Genomic DNA, 20,726 nt, shown 5'->3' on the forward strand with positions numbered 1-20,726 from the left:
TCCATCATATAGAATGCACATCAAATCCATTATTAAAAAAGATACTTAGTTTCTCCCATAACACTTTTGCCACCAGATATGTATGTCACATGTTTTATAGCTGGTGATATGGTGTCATTGATGATTATTTTCCCCTCCAATGCATAGTACTTTCCAAGAATGTGAACACTAGTCAATAGGGATGAAGCTTCTACTTGGGAATTAGGTTTTTCCATGTTCAATTTTTTTGTATTTTGTGTCTTATTGTTTGTTTGTTTTGATTTTCTGGCTTTCTATTGCTGTTTTGTTTTGTGGAAGTGTTATGGAGAGAGCAAGAAAATGAATCATGAAATTTGGTGGAGAGTGAGGAAGAAAGGAATTAGAAGGAGTTGGGGGAAGAGAAGAAAAAAGGTCAAAAACTGAAAAAAATTCATGAATTTTTTAAAAAATTTAAAATGGATTTTGAATATTTCTCCTAGGTTTAAACAAAACCCTGGGAACAGCAGGTATGAAATTCCTATAATCTCAGCACTTTGGAGCCTAAGGGAGTTGGATCCTAACTTTCAGGGATGAATTAACCTAAGGTCTTAAATCTCATTAAGTGACAGAGGACATCAGAAAAGCAAGCCAAGTAAAGCCCAAGAGGATTCCCTAATTTGCTATTTCTTAGACCAGCATTTCTAAGCTAGACTTTGTAAGTTGGGAAATAAGTGCTTCTGAAGCTAGGCACAAAGGAAAGGAGAGAAGTCAGGAGATTAGAAAACAAAGTAGCCTGTTCCTGGATAAGGTCCTGCCTTAAAACTGACCCCAGGGACATTCAAGTGAGTCAGCATGGGGCTTGGATACCTGTTCTAATTTCTATTTATTCAATGCACCTTTTACCTCTTCCTAGAGTGGGAAGCAGTGGTATAGAAAACTGAGTATTCAGACCCAAAAGCTCCTGGAAAGTGACAAAAACCTAGTGGGGCCCACTTAAATCAGACGCAAAGGGTAAGCAGTTTCTACTACTTTCTTTCATATCTGATAATAGGAAAACTATCATCTTGCTTCATAGGAAAATACTGAAAACACATAAGCTTCCTAGCCGCAACATTTCCATCTCCAGAACACACTTCAGACGAGAGGAGGAATACAACGGTCCTGACACTAGATATTATGCAGACCTCTGACTGCAGCAACTTCACGAAACAAACCAATTAACTTCTCTCAAGGTAAACTCCATCTGATCTCCTCAAGTGTAGTGATACATTTTCAGTCTTTAAGTAGACCAAAAGAAGCTGAGGTGGTACGGCAGCTAGTTTTTTTAGAACCCAAGTAAGGATATGTCTGTCTTTTAATGGATGCATTGAGCCAATAAAAGAAATAGAGTTAAAACCAAATGCTAATATCAGAAGCCACGTAGTCAGATTTCTTGCTCCCCTTTTCTTTTTTTACTCTATTTTTTAAAATATTTGCAAGGACAGAAGGCTTTGAGAGTCTGAGGATGGGAGATGATGAGTCTAATAAATCATGGTCATGTATGAAATTGTTGAAAGAACAAAATTTACTAAAAAAGTATTATTTAATCTTAAAACATGGAAAATAGAATCATCTGGAGTTGATGGAGATTTTATTATAATCTAGACCTGGGTTCGTCCTTTCTTGTAGGAATCTTAACATAGGTCTTTAGATTTTGTAGATTTTGCTGACCTTTGCTGACCTTGGCTAATGATGAAAGCTCCCCAAAAGCCATCCAATGCAGAGTGTTTTAATAATATTTTAAAAAAACCATTTAACTGTTAAGTTACTAATGGGCCACAGAGAGGCCAAGGGAAACTAATGAGATGCTAATGTACATATGCCATGCTGAGTGGTATGTAGAGGCCTAGTTATAAACAGATGATAATTTCTCTAATCCCATATACACAATTATAAACATTATCCTTAAAAAATGAAATGTGGAAAAACCCACAGTAGTATTTCTTGAAATTACTTTAGAGTTTCATATTCAAAGTATTTCTATTCAACAACTAACTAAAATATTTAAAACAATTTTCTAAACCTTATACTGCAATGACACATGTTTATCTAAGAAAGACCTTAAACTTTCTGGAAAGATGATCAGGTTTAGTATCCTGGGTAGTACTTTGTGAAGTGACTTATTAATGTTTGAACTACCTATTCTGCACATAGAAGGATTTTTGTGGTGATGCAAGTAAGAAAGAAACAAAGATGAGGACAGAGAGACAGACAGAGAGAAACAAACAGAGGGATATATATTGTCAGGCAGACAGACAAACTAACAAGGGGTGTAAATCAAGGAGTAAAACTTTTTGGAAACATCCCATGTTGTTAGAGTAATACAAGGTAACATAATGAGCTATTGGATATGAAAATTAGCAAACTGAGCTCATTTTGGCAAACCTTTATTAACCATATGTTTTCTAGGCAACTAAAGACCACACAGAATGGAAGTCTGCAACTCCACCTTGGGAAGTGGCTTCATCTTGGTGGGGATTCTAGATGACAGTGATTTTCCACAACTGCTATGTGCCACTATCACAACCTTATACTTTTTAGCCATGACCAGCAATGGACTTCTGCTGCTGGTCATCACCATGGATGCCCAGTTACACGTGCCCATGTATCTTCTGCTCTGGCAGCTCTCTCTCATGGATCTCCTCCTCACATCAGTTATCACTCCCAAGGCGGTTATAGATTTTCTTCTCAAAGACAATACCATCTCATTTGGTGGCTGTACCCTTCAGATGTTCCTGGCACTGACACTTGGTACTGCAGAGGACCTCCTTCTGTCCTTTATGGCCTATGACAGGTATGTAGCCATTTGCCATCCTCTGAACTATACAATCCTAATGAGTCAGAAAGTCTGCTGGCTCATGATAGCCACCTCATGGATTCTTGCATCCCTCAGTGCTCTAGGATATAGCATGTATACCATGCAATATCCTTTCTGTAAATCCAGGCAGATCAGACACCTCTTCTGTGAGATCCCTCCATTGCTGAAGCTGGCCTGTGCAGACACCTCCACATATAAGCTCATGGTTTATTTAATGGGTGTGACCTTGCTTTTTCCAGCTCTTGCCACCATCCTGGCCTCCTACACGCTAATTCTCCTCACTGTGCTCCACATGCCTTCTAATGAGGGCAGGAAGAAAGCCCTTGTCACCTGCTCTTCCCATCTGACTGTGGTTGGAATGTGGTATGGGGGTGCTATTGTTATGTATGTCCTGCCCAGTTCCTCCCACAGCTCCAAACAAGACAATATCAGCTCAGTTTTTTATACAATTTTCACTCCCGCATTGAATCCCCTCATTTACAGTCTAAGGAATAAGGAGGTCACTGGAGCTTTGAGGAGAGTCTTTGGGAAAAAGTTGTCAGTGCAGTCTACATTCTAGACAGTTCTAATAGATGTTTTTTAAACTTTAGTCCTCTAAAAAAATAAAATAGAATTTCTACTATGAATGAAATACTACTGGCAAAACCAAGAGAATAAAAGTGTGGTCTTTTGATATATAAGTATGAGATACAACAAACATTTAAAGTACTCTTTGGATATTATAGGATATTTTATAAAATTAAGTCTACCTTCCTTAAAATTATTTTCTGTGACTTTAAAATTTATACATCATTTTCAAATTTAATTGCCTGTGTTAGAGTTTCAAGTTGGCCTCACCTCACCACCTGATCATGATCCCTGAGATTTTAAGTTGTTATTGGACCAAGAATAAGAAAACATAGTTTCAAGGAGATACCTCACATATTAATTGGAAAAAAATGCTTAAGATTTTCTTAAACTAGCTAATCTTGGCCAAAAGTGTAATATTAAAGAGACTATTTTGCTTAAGAACTTTGCATCTTCTTCATTCTTTCTCTCTTCCCATGCATATGCATTCATGGAGATTTCTTTGATTTAATAAAAGACCTTAAACTCTCCTCATCCCTCCTCTCCTCTCCTCTTCCCATCCTCTCTCTTATGCAATTTCCCTTTCTTTCTTTTTTCTTTTCTTTCGTCTTTCTTTCTTATTTTTTTCAATGATGGGAACTCAACACTTACCATTCTGGCCTGTGAATTACAGAAACAGAGAATATTTGTCCATCTCTCCTAACATATTAAAATATCAACAACCACAAAGAATCCATATGTTTACTATTTTTCTAGATATAAACATTTTTCAATCTGTACACGTGTCAAAATATCTCATAGTACTTCATGTACACATATTTTACCGCTTTTATATTGAACTAAAATACTAGAAAGGACTGTCATCAGGAGACCAATTGACAATAAATGCTCTCATGGATATAGGGAAAGGAATACGCTATTGGTGGGAGAATAAAGTATCACAGCTGCTATACAAACCAGTCTGAGGTTTTCTAAAAAAAAAAAAAATAATAAAATAACCTATAAGTAGATCAGTAAAAAAAATCAAAGGGATAATAAATTTAAATTTGAAAAAATAGAAGGAAGAGACAATGTGGTTCTTTTTTAAAAAATATTTATTTATTTTTACACTCCAGATTTTATTCCCCTCTCACCCTGACAGTTCCACATCTCATACCTCCTCCCCACATCCCTAACCCCCATCTCCCCAAGGATATCCCTACCCCACCCACCCAACCAGACCTCTAAACATCCAGGGACCCCCAGTTTCTTGAGGGTTAGGTGCATCTTCTTTGACTGAACCCACTCCCAGGAGTCCTCTGCAGTATATGTGTTGGAGGCCTCATCTCAGCTGTGTGCTGCCTGGATGGTGATTCAGTGTCTGAGAGATCCCGGGAGTCCAAGTTAATTGAGTCTGCTGGTCCTACCACAGGGTTGCCCTCTTCCTCTGCTTCCTCCAGCTTTTCCCTAACTCAACCAGAGGGTTCAGCAGCTTCTGTTCATTGGTTGGGTGCACATATCTGCATCTGACACTTTCAACTGCTTGTTGGGTCCTTTGGAGGGCAGTCATGATAGGTCCCTTTTTGTGAATTCCCCATAGCCTAGTAATGGTGTCAGGTCTTAGAGCTTACCCTTGAGCTGAATCCCACTATGGGCCTGACACTGGACCTTCTTTTCCTCAAGTTTTTCTCCATTTCCACCCCTGCATTTATTTCAGACAGGAAAAATTGTGGTTCAGAGATTTGACTGTAGGATAGTAACCCCATCCCTCACTTTATGCCCTGCCTTTCTGATGGAGGTGGGTTCAATAAGTTTCCTCTCCCTACTGTAGGTATTTCATCTAGGGCCCCCTTTCAGTCCTGAGAGATTCTCTCTTCCCAGGTCTCTCGTATACTCTAGAGGGTCTTCTTAACCTCCTTCCTTCCAAGGTCCCCTGCTTCCTTTCTTTCTGCTGGCCCTCAGGGCTTCAGGAATTTCCCCCAGCCAATATCAGATCATGTTACCCTCTTCTTTCATCCCTTTCACAGTCCTGTTTCTCCCTCTCTCCCCCCTTGTGATTGTTTTCTTCTCCCTCCCTAGGGCCCTTCAGCTTGTTGATCTTTTTGAGTACTGTGGATTGTATCTTGAATATTCTGTACTTTTCTTCCAGCTAATATACACTTATTAGTGAGCACATATCATGCATGTCCTTTTGGGTCTGAGTTAACTCACTCAGGATGATATCTTCTAGTTCCATCCATTTGTCTGCAAAACTCAGGATGTCCTCGTTCTTAAGAGCTGAGTGGTATTCCATTGTGTAAATGAACCACATTTTCTGTATCCATTCTTCTGCCATGGGACATCTGTGCTATTTCCACCTTAAGGCTATCACAAATAAGGCTGCTATGAACATAGTGGAACATATGCCCCTGTGGCATGGTGGGGTATCTTTGGGGTATATTCCCGAGTGGTATTTCTGGGTCTTTAGGTAGGTCTATTTCTAATTTTCTGTGGAACCTCCAAATTGATTTCCAGAGTGGTTGTACCAGTTTGCAATCTCACCAGCAATGGAGGAGTGTTCCTCTTCTCCACATCCTCGCTAACATGTGTTGTTACCTGAGGTTTTGATCTTAACCATTCTGACTGGTGTAAGGTAGAATCTCAGGGTCATTTTGATTTGCATTTCTCTGATCACTAAGGATTTTGAACATTTCTTCAGGTGCTTCTCAATCATTCCTCTACTGTGAATTCATGGTTTAGTTTTATACCCCATTTTTGATTGGGTTATTTGGTTTTTTTGTGGTTATCTTCTTGAATTCTTTATATATTTTGGATATTAGCCCTCTATCGGATGTGGTGTTAGTGAATATTTTTTCCCAATCTGTAGGATGCCAATTTGTCTTATTGACTATGTCCTTTGCCTTACAGAAACATTCCAGTTTCATGAGGTCCCATTTATCAGTTCTTGTTAACTTAAATGTGCAGTATTATATGGTTGGTATTGCTCTTTGTAGAAACTGCTTCTTTCCTTTTTGTTTTAAGAAAATTAAAATATTAAAACTCCTGTATTTGATTAAGATCAATCAAGTTTATAGACAAAATAGAAGTTAACATTCTAGAAATAAGTAGTGTGAGTAAAATCTTGCACTCATTTAAGTCAATTTCACTCATTTTTTTGTTGCTGGCACTCACTTTACTAAGCTGATAGGTTCATATAGAGCTTTCTTGACCTGCTGGTACACAGTGAGATTCTTGTGTTCTATTGTGGTAATACAGAGTGCTGGTGAAATGTCCCTGGCCAGCAGTCAGAACACCATTGGAATTAAATGCAACTCACTTTCTAGTATAACTTTAAACTTTTACTTCTTGAAAAAAATGTCTGTAAACTCTAAATTTCCAGTAACAAAAAGACTTATTTTAAAGCATTGTGAGGATTAAACAGGATGATAAAGATTAAATACATGGAGGGAGGTGTGTGGAATATATGGATAATTCCAACATCTAACTGTCATGAGAAAGAAGTGCCCTGGCAATTGTTTGTAATAGAATATGACACCAATAGGTGTTTGGTAATACAGCTAGCTATTTCATCTCTGTCAAATAAATGTGTTTCATGTATGCATTTGTATGTGTTAAAGGCACTCTCTAGTGTATGTGAGTAATGTTTTCCCTTATGAAAAGTCTCAGAAGTAGGCATATAAATCATGGTTAAAATCAACTGAATAGGTCCCTTCCAGTCGGAATTTGTGTCCTGAGCAGAACTTGGGCTCTGTTTCCTCACCTATTCCCACAACATCCAGAGGAAGCCCATCACCCAGGTCATCTAACACACCCAGGATCACAGGGTGGGAGGACACAACATCTGTCCCAACATCCAGAGTGACTTGGTCCCACAGGATCCAGGGACATAGGAACCCCTGCCCAGGCAGAAGCACGGGTCCCTTCCTGTCTGAACTTGTGCACTGAGCGGACCTTGGGCATTGGCCCTGCACCTATTCCCACAACAACCAGAGGAAGTACCTTACCCAGGTACTTGAACATGCCTAGGATCACAGGATCACAGGATCACAAGATCATAGGAGTACAGGTGTGCTAACAGGCCCAAGATCACAGGAGCACAAGATCACAGAGGAAGCTCAACTCCCCGGAAATCTGACACACACAGAGCACTGGAGCTCTGACACACTCAAGTTCACAGTTGAGGACACAATTTCTTCCCCAACACCCAGCACAACTGGTACCCATATAGGAATCATGAAACACAAACCCTGCCTACCCAGAGGCATGAGTTCCTTACAGCTTTTATCTGTGCTCTGAGCAAACTCAGAGCTCTGGCCTCCCCCACCTGTTCCTGCAAAACCCAGAAAACCCTTGACTCCCAGGAGCTCTGATACAACAAACTTCAGGAAATTGGTCACACCAGGACTTCAGTATCTCAGAGGCAGCTTGACTCCCAGGAGCTGTGAGATACTCAGGATCCCAGGATCCCAGGACCCCAAGATAAAAAGGAGACCTGAACTCTGAGGAGTTCTGACAGCACCAGGATAACAGGAAGGACAAACTCCAGTCACAGATAGCTAGGACAGGCACTAGAGATAACTAGATGGAGAGAAGCAATCACAAGAACATAAGCAACAGAAACCAAGGCTACTTGGCATTATCATAACACAGTTCTCCCACTACAGCAAGTCCGGGATACCCCATCACTCCTGATAAGCAAAATTAGGGGTTAAATAATATCTCATAATGATGATAGAGGACTTTAAGAAGGAAATGAGTAACAACCTTAAAGAAATACAGAAAAACACAACTAAACAGGTAAAGAAATTAAACAAAACGATCCAGGATCTAAAAATGGAAATAGAAACAATAGAGAAATCACAAAGGGAGACAACCCTGGAGATAGAAAACCTAGGAAAGAGATCAGGAGTCATAGATTCAAGCATCACCAATAAAATACAAGAGTTAGAAGAGAGAATCTTGGGGGCAGGAGGTATCATAGAAAACATTGACACAATAGTTAAAGAAAATGAAAAATGCGAAAAGCTCCTGATACAAAACATACAGGAAATCCGGGACACAATGATAAAATCAAACCTAAGGATGATAGGTATAGAAGAGAGCAAAGATTCTCAACTTAAAGGGCCACTAAATATCTTCAAAAATTCTAGAAAAAAACTTCCCTAACCTAAAGAAATAGAGCCTATGAACATACAGGAAGCATACAGAACTCCAAATAAATTGGACCAGAAAAAAATTTCCTCCCATCACTTAATAATCAAAATATCAAATGCACAAAACAAAGAAAGAATATTAAAAGCAATAAGGTAAAAAAGTCAAGTAACATATAAAGGCAGACTTATAAGAACTAGTTAAGACTTCTCACAGAAGACTATGAAAGCCAGAAGATCCTGGGCAGACCCTAAGAGAGCACAAATGCCAGGCCAGGTTGTTATATCCAGTAAAACTCTCAAATAATATAGGTGGAGAAACCAAGATATACTATGACAAAGTAAATTTATACAATATCTTTCCACAAATTCATTCCTACAAAGGATAATGAATGGAAACCTCCAACATAAAGAGGGAAACTACAACTTAGGAAAAGCAAGAAAGTAATATTCGTGCAACTCACCCAAAAGAAGAGAGACACACAAACATAATTCCACCTCTAACAACAGAAATAACAGGAAGCAACAATCACTATTCCTTAATATCCCTCAACATCATTTGACTCATTTCCCCAATAAAAAGACATAGACTAACAGACTGAATACCTAAAGAGGACCCAACATTTTGCTGCGTAATAGAAACACAGTTCAGTAACACAGACAGACATTACTACAGAGTAAAAGCCTGGAAAACAATTTTCCAAGCAAATGATCCAAAGAAACAAGCTGGAGTAGCCATTCTAATATCCAATGAAGTTGACTTTCAACCAAAAGTTATCAAAAGAGATAAGGAATGACACTTCATATTCACCAAAGGAAAAATCCACAAGATGAACTCTCAATTCTGAATACAATACAAGGGCACCTACATTCATAAAGGAAACCTTACTAAAGCTTAAAGCACACATTGTACCTCACACAATACTAGTGGGAGACTTCAATACCCCACTCAGCAATGGACACATCATGGAAAGAGAAACTAAACAGAGACATAGGGAAACTAACAGAAGTTATGAACCAAATGGATTTAACAGATATCTATATAATATTTCACCTTAAAACAGAAGAATATGCCTTTTCTGAGCAACTCACGGTACCTTCTCTAAAATTGTCCTTATTGTCAGTCACAAAACAAACCACAATAGATAAAAGAAGATTAAAATAATCCCATGCATTCTCTCGTATCACCTCGAACTAAGGCTGGTCTTCAATAGCAACAAAAACGATGGAAAGCCCACATACACATGGTAGCTGAACAATGCTCTACTCAATGATAACTTGGTCAAGAAAAGAAAGAAATTAAAGACACTTTACAATTCAATGAAAATGAAGGCACAACATACTACAACTTACGGAACACAATGAAAGCAGTGCTAAGAGGAAAAAATGATAGCTCTGAGTGCCTTCAAAAATAAACTGGAAAGAGCATACACTAGCAGTTTGAGAGCACACCTAAAATTTCTAGAACAAAATGAAGCAAATACACCAAAGAGGAGTAGACAACAGGAAACAATCAAACCCATGGCTAAAATCAACCACGTAGAAATAAACAAACAAAAAACTATAAAAAGAATCAACAAAGCCAGAAGCTAGCTCTTTGAGAAAATCAACAATATTGATAACCCCTTAGCCAGACTAATCAGAGGGAATAGAGAATCCAAATCAACAAAAACAGAAAGTAAAAGGGAAACATAAAATAGAATCTGAAGAAATTCAAAAAATCATCAGATCCTACTACAAAAGCCTACAAAAACTGGAAAATCTGGATGAAATTGACAATTTTCTAGATAGATATCAGGTACCAAAGTTAAATCAGAATCAGATAAAGCAATCGAACAGTCCCATAACTCATAAAGAAATAGAAACGGATATTAAAAGTCTCCCAACCAAAAAAAGCCCAGGACCAGGTGGGGTTAGTACAGAATTCTATTAGAATTTAATAGAAGACCTAAAATCAATACTGTACAAACTTCCACAAAATAGAATCAGAAGGAGCACTACTCAATTTCTTCTATGAAGCCACAATTACAATTATACCTAACCACACAAAGACCTAACAAAGAAAGAGAACTTCAGACCAGTTTACCTTATGAACATTAAAAGAAATTAAAAAAAAAGATCTCAGAAGATGGAATGATCTCCCATGCTCATTGATTGTCAGGATTAATATTGTAAAAGTGGCCATGATGCAAAGAGCAATCCATAGATTCAATGCAATCCCTATCAAATTTTTAACTCAATTCTTCATGGAGTTAAATGAAAATTCGTTTAGAATAACAAAAAACTCCAGGATATCAAAAACTACACTAAACAATAAAAGAATTTCTCGGTGAATCACCATCCCTGACCTCAAGCAGTATTACAGAGCAATAGGGATAAAAGCTGTATGGTACAGAGATAGGCAGGTAGATCAATGGACTAGAATTGAAGACCCAGAAATGAACCCACACACCTATGGTCACTTGATCTTTGAGAAAGGAGCTAAAACCATTCAATGGAAAAAATAGTACTTTCAAAAATTGGTGCTGGTTCAACTGGAGTTCAGCATGTATAAGAATACAAATCGATCCATTCTTATCTCCATGTACAAACCTCAAGTCCAGGTCAATCAAGACCAGATAAAACCACATAAAACCATATACATTCCAGTTAATTGAAAAAAAAGTGCAGATGAGCTTCAAAAGCATGGGTACTGGGGAAAATTTCCTGAACAAAACACCAATGTCTTATACTCTAAGATGAAGAATCAACAAACTGGACTTCATATAATTTCAAAGCTTCTGTAAGGCAAAGGACACTATTATTAGGCCAAAACAGCAACCAACACATTGGGGAAAGATCTTTATCAATCCTACATCTGATAGAGGGCTAATATCCAATATACACAAAGAACTCAAGAAGTTAGACTCCAGAGAATCAAATAACCCAATTAGAAAATGGGATACAGAGCTAAACAAAGAATTCTCAACTGAGGAATATTGAATGCCCGAGAAGTACTAAGAAATGTTCAACATCCTTAGTAATCAGGGAAATGTAAATCAAAAGAAACCCGAGATTCCACCTCACATCAGTCAGGAAAGCTAAGATAAAATACTCAGATGACCATAGATTCTAGTGAGGATGTGGCAAAAGAGGAACATTCCTCCGTTGTTAGTGAGATTGCAAGCCGATACAACCACTCTATAAATCAGTTTGGCAGTTCCTTAGAAAGGTGTACATGAGGACCCAGCTATACCACTCCTTGGCATATCCCCCCAAAAATGCTCCAACATATAACAAGGACACATGTTCCACTATTTTCATAGAAGCTTTATTTATAATAGCAAGAACCTGGAAAGAACCAGATGTCCTTCAACATAGGAATGGATATAGAAAATGTGGTACATCTATACAGTGGAGTACTATTCTGCTGTCAAAAACAATGATACACTCAAGCTAATAGAAGAAACAGTGGGGAAGCATTCAAACACATGGGCACTGGAGAAAATTTACTGAACAAAACACAAATGGCTTATGCTCTAAGATCAAAATCAACAAATGGGACCTCATAAAACTGCAAAGCTTCTATAAGGCAAAAGACACTTTCATTGGAACAAAACAGGAACCGACGGATTGGGAAAAGATCTTTACCAATCGTACATCTGATAGAGGGCTAATATCCAAAATATACAAAGAACTGAAGAGGCCTGTGACAATGCTCATTCCTCCTCTTTCTGCCAGAGGCAGTGAAAAAGAAATACTATGATAAAGGAGAAATAGACCTGTTCAGAAATGATTCTTTTGATCAAAATCTATCTATGTTGTCAAGAAATCATCAGTTCCATTGACAGGACAACAATGCAGCTCAACCCACTCACAAACACTTTATGGATATACCAGTAGTCCAGTTCAGTAGTGTTGGGATAGCAGCAGTGGTGGCATGACCTAGCAGGAACAGTTAGGCCTCAGCTGAATCAGCACAAATCAGGAGGAGGATCCAAGATTACCAGAAATGACAGAAGTCCTTGGCTGTGCTCCTCTCACCAAGGGAAATATTGGTGAAGACTCAAGACCAAGAAGCCTTGTACAGTTATCTCTACCAGCAAGCCCCACTCACAGTCCACTGAGTCTTATTTACACTCCCTCCAAACATCATGTGTCCTCCATGAGTCTTACCTCAGTACATGAGTCTGCCTTAGCAAACCTCCTCATGAGCCGATATCACCTGACACCACTCTGCCAATACGCCCGAGTCTATGGGAGCCGCAAGAACACACAGAACCTCTTGGGTAAATTTTGGTGTGCTTCTCTCTATAAAGTCATGACAAATAGAGCTCAACTAATCAATGTAAGGTGGACCAGTACATGTGTGTGTGTGTCATTAGCAAAGGATCTTTCATCGTGTGTCCTTTTCACATGCTTGCTTTATCAAAACATACTTTCACCTGTGTCTGCTTCAGCAAAACATTCCTTCACAAGTCTGCCTTAGTGAAACATTCTTTCACATATGTCCACTTTAGTAAAACATTCCTTCCCATGTGTGCCCCAGAAAAACACCATCTGGCACAACTGACTTCCCAAAGAACCCAGAAGTTTCCACTTCATTTCCCTCTTCTTAAAGCCTTCCTGTCTTAATTCTTTTATTTCATTATCTCAAAAATATTAAAAGTTTTATTTTTTAACTTTTCAGCATAATTTTCAGAGAGAGACCTTTATGGTTTAAAAACAAAGACAAAAAAGCATTGCCAGACAAAACTGTGGAACCAATGCCCAGCAATGCTCAGATTACATGATCAAGAACACAAGACTATATAGGCCATGGGCTTAGGTAGAAACTAAATACTTCTGTTCTGTTAAAAGAGCATTGCAATAAAATAATTCCAAATGTCATTCTACTATATTCGTAGATCAGTGTCTTGCTTAGCCATCATCTGGGAGATTTTCTTCGGCAGCAGAAGGGAACAAATAGACCCACAACTAGACAAAGTGAAGAGAGTCTGAGGTCTTGGAAAACTCTGTCCTAAATGGGATGTTTCCATTTCCTCTCAGTTCTCAGGAAACTCTGTAGAAGACGAAGTGAAAATATTATAAGAGCCAATGAACATGAAGACATTAGGAAAACAAAACCTTCAGATGCAACAGGACTGACACACATGGAATTACAGACTGTGTCAGCATGCTGTGGGCCTGCACTGATCTAAGCCAGATGGGGGCCCAGCACTGAGACGGGCAGTACACACAAGTGCCATCCCTACCCAGAAGCTATCTCCAATTGGTAACCTATTGCAGAGCAAAAATTTACTTTTCTCTGATAGAGTTTCACTGGGTCTACGAACCACACTTAGTGGAAGGCTACATGCTGAGCAATTGATGGCCAATATGAAACAGACTTGACTGTATTTTTGGAGTTTGTATCCTAGTTCTTTTATTATTTTATTATCATTTATTATCAATTATTATTATTATTATTATTACTATATCCTGTTCCTCTCTTTTCTTTCCCGCTTTATTTCATTTCTGCTACTTAATTTCCCTATTTGCCATTTAATTCTCCCAAGATGACTTGCTTTATTTCTTGTTAGTTTTGATATTTTTAATTGAAAAGTGATTATATATTGAAAAGTGTTAAACTTTTTAAGAAAAGGTACAGGGAAAAAGATTTTAAAATGAAATTCAACCCAGTCACATCGCTGCAAGGTTTGTCTGTCTAAAAAGATAGACAGTTTAGATTCTGTAGCCTCTATTACTAGATATCCTCACTAGAGTGATCACCCTCATAGATTCCTTGTAGGTCCCACTGAACTTAGTTTCCACATCACTGCCACCCCCAATACTCGCTGATTCTATCTTCCCCCACACTCTTTCTCTCTGTTCATTCCACTGACAATCTGGTCCCTCTTGTTCCTTTCTCCACTCACCTCCAGTCCACCTACAAAATCTCTTCTATTTCCCCTCCCCAGGGAGGTCCATGCATCCTTCCTCTTTACATAACCTCATTGGGTCTGTAGATTATAGTTTGATTATCATTTACTTAACAGCTAATATCCTCTTGTGATGGCTATTCCTGATTGTTGACTTAACTACCTCTGGAACAAACTACAATCTAGAAATGGAGGGCACATCTGTGGTCCAGAACTTGAGGCTGGAAGACACAGGCTTCTGACCCAGATCTTAACATGAGATGACTCATGCTTTTGATCTAGATCTTGGGGCATAGTGGCCTTGAAATGCTTAGGCCCAAGCAAAGTAGTACATTCCCAAAAGACTGAGACAAGCAGATCTCCAAGGCCAGCCTGGAACCGAAAAAAATTCCAAATCTAGGTATGGTGGTACATACCTATTGCTGGAGACCTACATAAAGACAGTTGAAGAAGGAAGACTCAGTCTTCTTCACCTACTTGTATAGAACTTGCCAGCACACCCATTGAAACCTACTTCTTCAGGATACCAGCTTATACAGACCACTTGAAACAACTAGCCTCATGGGACTGAACAACTACTAGATTCTTGGACTTCCCACTCACTGTTGTCCATTGTTGGGTTAGTTGGATTGCAGACTACTCCCTTAATACATAGACTTTCCACAGGTTCTGTGACTAGAGAACCCTGACTAATCCACCTCTTATAAGTGAACACATACTATGTTTGTCTTTCACGATCTGGGTTAGCTCACTCAGGATGATATTTTGTAATTAGATTCTTGATGGTGTCCCATGGAGATCCCTTAAGGACCCAGGCTGATGCTATGTCAGAGTTACTCTCTGAAATATGAACAGTGGGGATCCCATTGTCAAGAACACCATCCACACAGCACATCAATTGTAGAGAGGCTGAATTGTTGCTTACACAGAGACTTTATCCTTAAATTCTAGTCTCTTTGACATGGGAAGGTTATTTGCAGATTAAAGAAAAAGAAACCTGGATGTCCATGAAGCCACAAAACCCTTGACTTACAATCAATCCTGCCTGCAAGATAAGCTGTCACAGTGCTGGTACAGAACTTGTTGGGCCAATCAATGTTTAGTTTAACCTGAGGCCCATACCCTAAGAGGAAGCCCATGTTCTACACTGACTGAATATCCCAGAACTGGAAACTGGATAGCCAAGAGACCTACGGTAGAGCCAAACATAACAGGCAAGCACGCCACAGGGTCACATGGGACTTAGCTTCCTGAGTTATCAGGTGCCAGCATTGTTGCTTCTGTGACACTCACATCAGCTACAGTCATGACCAAGCATATAACCCTTAGTGAGACTCTCAAAGGCCAATAGAGCTGGATAACACAGATCACTACCACCACTGGCAGATTGTCTCTGGATTCTGAGACATTAGCATAGTGTTATGGAATACTCTAGATGTCTGCAAGTATATTGTCCAGGATGAGAGTCATTCAGAATGGGTGGGTATATACTTATACCCAAACAGCAGCAATCCTATTATTGTCTCTGGTGGATTGACAAAGCTGGTCAAGGTATGGAATTTGGCTAATTGCAAATTTAAGACCAACTACATTGGCTACACTGACAATTTGATCACAGTCAGGTTCATCTAATGGTCTCTTCAAATATATCCCTCTGTGCTTTTGAAGGCAAGGATGACCAGACTATGCTGTGGGAACTCAATGAAGGCAAACACCTTTACACACTAGACATTATTGATACCTTGTGCTTCTGTCCCAGCTGCTACTGACTCTTGCTGCCACTGACACCAGTTTCAAGCTCTGAGACTCAGGGGTAAGATCATTGTAGATGAACGGAAGCAAGAAATTAACCAGCAACAGTAGCAAGGCAGAAAAACCTCAGTCTACCTCTCTGACGTAGTCGGCTGATAGCCAACTCTATTTGCTGGCTATACAGGCAATTTGGTGTGAATATGGTGACTACTAGTATTCATGACAAGTTTATGACAGTTTTAAAAATAAAACTGACTTTTTGAAAACAAATCAATAAAATGATTCCTAATGATGTTTTGCAATATTCATAGATAGGTACCTTGTCCAGGCCTCCTTGCAGGGGATTCCCACAGCAGGTGGGAGTGAGTACAGAGACCCATCAGCTAGGCAGTAATGTGGAGAGATTCTAAATCAGAGGTCTCCATCAGGTCTCTCCCCTTGAAGCTCAGGGAACTCCTCAAAAGAGGGGAAGGAAATATTGTAGGAGTCAGAGGGAATGGAGGATACCAGGAACATGGACCACCGAATCAGTATAAGCTGGAGTTGTTTGTGCTCACAGAGACTTAAGGAGAAAGCTCCAGGGCTGCCAAGTGTCAGCAACCAGAACCCCTGTGTATATTTTGTTGCTGTTAGCTTGATGGTGGGGTTCCTAACAGTGTGAGCAGGTGTGTCTCTGACTCTTTTTGCCTGCTTTTGGGGCCATTTTCCTTCTGGTGGGTTGTCTTGTCCAGCTTCAATATGAGGGCTTCTGCCTAACCTTAATGTATCTAGTTTTGTTGTATTTGCTGTCACTTCAAAGCCTGTTCCTTTTTGATGGGAAACAGAAGGAGGAAAGTGGATCTGGGGGAGAGGGGGGGAGGAATTAGGAGGAGTGGAAGGAGGAGAAACTGGTTGCAATGTATGATATGAGAGATCAATCTATTTTCAATGTTAAAAAAGAATTAAAAATGGATGAATACCATATAATCTAAAAAGATTCATAGGAAATTCATTTCTCTACATATCTATTTGACTTTATAATAGTGACCAAAATAATTCACTTTTTAAAAAAATACAATAAAATGAATAATATTTTGATGACTTTACTCTTTATATGAAATCTGTCATGGCTTAGCACAATTAATCAGGCTGTGATCTAAATGATGGTGTTATTAGTGTTATTACTGGAAACATCATGAGGTCTGAATTATCAGGCTTATAGTAACCATCATTTCAAGAGATCAGAAAACTGAGGCACAAAAATAACTCCATGCCTGAAGACCCAGACAAGATAAAGGGAATCTGATTGCAAAATCAAGGGCTATGGTCCCCCTCTTTATCAGGATTCTAAAATACTCCAATGTGACAATAAAATTCACCAAATTTTATATGGCAAAAAATGGTTTAATTATCATTTGCATCTTAATTCAGTAACACGCAAGTTCATTGCAAAAGGAAAACATATCGTTGATATTTTATTAATTACTGTTATTTTCCTACTTTTCATGAAGAATTTTAAATAATTTAAGTTATTCTATTACATTTATATTGAGAGACTAATTTTTTCAATGAGCTAAGTAAAGATAAAATGAATTTTGAAGAACTCTCATCAACAATAATAGTATTTTAATAAGCCAAAATACCTTGGAGCTTCTATGAATTAAAACTCTCATCTTTATCTTAAATCTCCTCATGAAAATGATGTAATTTACTGAAGTCTACATAAGGTAGAAAATAAATGAAATATTTTCTACTTGCTTTCCTGTGCTCATAGACATAAATATACACCCACTTTATGAAACTGCCCTCTTTGTGGTTATTTTGTTTCTAAATACATCTTTTAAAAATAATGCAAGCAATATATACAACAGATTTTTCTTGATATTATTGTTTTTCCAGTACTCCTGGTTAACCCTAGATATTTTCTTCAAATTTCTTCATTCATTTTTCTGAATATAATTACATGAATGTTGAGTTCTTGACAATCTACTATGTCACTAAGTATTTCTTTCTGTTTCACCCAGGTGAATGTTGTCTTCAGATAGAAACAAAAATGTAATATCACACACACCTGCACAGACACATGCACATGCACACACACACACACACACACACACACACACACACACACACATCCTTTCCCCATTAACATCATTTTCCAAATCATTGCATCCTTCTCTCTATTAATAATTAACAATGCACATCAAGTCATGCTACAGGTTACTAGAGATTTCTTAGGCCAAAATGAATGAATGCTATGTCTCACTGCTACGTGAGTTTGAAATGGAAAGTGAATCCTGATCATATCTACTTGGTAATGTGTTGGTTTGACGCCCAGATAAAAAAAGAGCATATGATATATTTCTTCAAAGTTTTTTATTCTTTATCCACTTTTTTGATGTGGGACTTCTAAGACTACAGTGGTGTGTCCTGGGTGAGTTCAGCTCATGGTTCCTACTCACAAAATTTGCATAGAAGAAACCGAAACTTTAGCATGTATATCACCTCAGTGAGACTATAACATTAAAGAGGGGATTGATATCAAATTGTTTGGAGAAGAAATAATGAAAGTCATATCATGATCCCTTCCTAGAGAGTAGGGTGTGCTGGCAGAATATATCTTCCCAGAACCCTTATTAAAGCCCCAACAACTTCTTTATTCCTTAGGCTGTAAATGAGTGGGTTCAGGGCTGGGGTAACTATTGTATAAAACACAGAAATGATATTGTCTTGTCTGGGGCCATGAAAGGAACTGGGCAGTACATACATGACTGTGGCAGCCCCATAGAACATTCCAACTACAGTCAGGTGAGAAGAGCAAGTGATAAGAGCTTTCTTCCTGCCCTCATTTGAGGGCATATGGAGCACAGTGAACAGAATTAGTGAGTAAGAGGCCAGGATGACAGCAAGAGGAGGAATAAGGAAAGTCACACCCATCACATAAACCATGAGTTCATATGTGGAGGTGTCTGCACAGGCCAGCTTCAGCAGGGGAGGGATCTCACAGAGCAAGTGACTTATCATCCGTGATTTGCAATAGGGATACTGCATAGTGTAGGCGGTATATCCTAGGGCCATGAGAGATGCCAGGATCCATGATGTGGCCACCATAAGCCAGCAGATGCTTGGCCTCATGAAGATCATGTAGTTCAGAGGGTGACAAATGGCCACATACCTGTCATAGGCCATGAAGGCCAGAAGAAGGTCCTCTGCACCACCCAGTGTCAGTGCCAAGAACATCTGGAGGGCACATCCCTCAAAGGAAATGGTGTTGTCCCCAAGCAGAAAGTCTATGACAGCCTTTGGAGTGACAACTGAGGTGAAGAGGAGATCCATAAGAGACAGTTGCCCAAGCAGGAAGTACATTGGTACTTGAAGACGGGCATCCATTGTGATGACCATGATCAGCAGTCCATTGCTTATTAGAGCTAAAATGTACAGGGCTGTCAATGTGGCACAGAGTAGTTCAGGAGAACCACTGTCATCCAGAATCCCCACCAAGATGAAATCACTTCCCAAGGTGAAGTTCCAGAGCTCCATTATATGTGGTCTCTTTAGTTGCCTAGAAACAGATAGATTTTTATTGGAAGCCTTTCTAAGGGAGTTCAAACCAATTAGAATTATTGCAGTTTACTGTGGAGTGGTCAACAGAAGTAATATATAATGATTTTTTTTCCTACATTAGCTAAGTTAGTTGTCTGGTTTCTTAATATTGTTATATTCAGTTTATTTTTATTCAATTGTGATATACCTACATTATTAATAACATGGGTAAAAAGAATTTTGAGAATTGAAAATTATAATTTTAATGTATTGACACAATACTCATAAACAAATATTTATGTAAATAATTGTAAGCATATCTATCTCCACATTCTGTAATAAACATATTGATTTAAATGTGGTTTCCTTTTTTATTTTTTATTATTTATTTGTTTTTATACTCCAGATTTTATTCTCCTCCCAGTCCACTCCCCCTTAGAGTTCCACATTCCATACCTCCTCCTCTCCTCATCTCCCCAAACTCCCCCCAGTCTCCATAAGGATGTCCCCATCCTACACACTCCACCAGACCTCTAAACTTTCTGGGCCTCCAGTCTCTTGAAGGTTAGGTGCATCTTTTTGACTGAACCCAGACCGGGAGTCCTCTGCTGAATATGTGTTGGAGGCCTCATCTCAGCTGGTGTATGCTGCCTGATTGGTGATCCAGTGTCTAAGAGATCTCATGGGTTAATTGAGACTGCTGGTCCTCCTACAGGGTTGCCTTCCTCCTTAACTTAAATGATGTTTCTTTTAATGGTCTACTTGTGATTACTATTTGTTTTTTAAGTTTGATTCCTAAAGAAACTTTGAAATTTTATTCCATTGACCTGAGATCTGAATCAATTAGCTTTCTTTTACTCTTCCAACAGCTCCCTCTACTAATTGAGCATACTGCTCATTGGGGGTTTGTGCATGCTGCTCAATGCAGAGGTGGCAAATTCTAAAGTGATGGAGGTCAAAGGTGATTTTATCTTAAATATAAATTGGTAAGACCAGGACAAAAGATATTTGCTCATTTGAAGGTGATGACAGTATATTTCG

General features: G+C 38.8%; 2 protein-coding genes and 1 pseudogene across 2 annotated transcripts; 2 read left to right on the forward strand and 1 right to left on the reverse strand.

Moving 5' to 3' along the window:
- The first annotated feature begins 2,426 nt into the window (after positions 1-2,426).
- On the forward strand, positions 2,427-3,374 carry LOC116894158 (olfactory receptor 2AG1-like). The gene has a single exon (XM_032895876.1). It carries the CDS (start codon positions 2,427-2,429, stop codon positions 3,372-3,374), a length of 948 nt encoding a protein of 315 aa, XP_032751767.1.
- Positions 3,375-12,502: 9,128 nt separating this feature from the next.
- LOC116893192 lies at positions 12,503-16,361 on the forward strand (annotated as a pseudogene).
- Positions 16,362-18,731: 2,370 nt separating this feature from the next.
- Positions 18,732-19,682, reverse strand: LOC116894159 (olfactory receptor 2AG1-like). The gene has a single exon (XM_032895877.1). It carries the CDS (start codon positions 19,680-19,682, stop codon positions 18,732-18,734), a length of 951 nt encoding a protein of 316 aa, XP_032751768.1.
- Between the last annotated feature and the right edge of the window lie 1,044 nt (positions 19,683-20,726).

This window comes from Rattus rattus, chromosome 2, assembly GCF_011064425.1.
Source record: "Rattus rattus isolate New Zealand chromosome 2, Rrattus_CSIRO_v1, whole genome shotgun sequence".
In the NCBI taxonomy this organism is placed as follows: domain Eukaryota; kingdom Metazoa; phylum Chordata; class Mammalia; order Rodentia; family Muridae; genus Rattus; species Rattus rattus.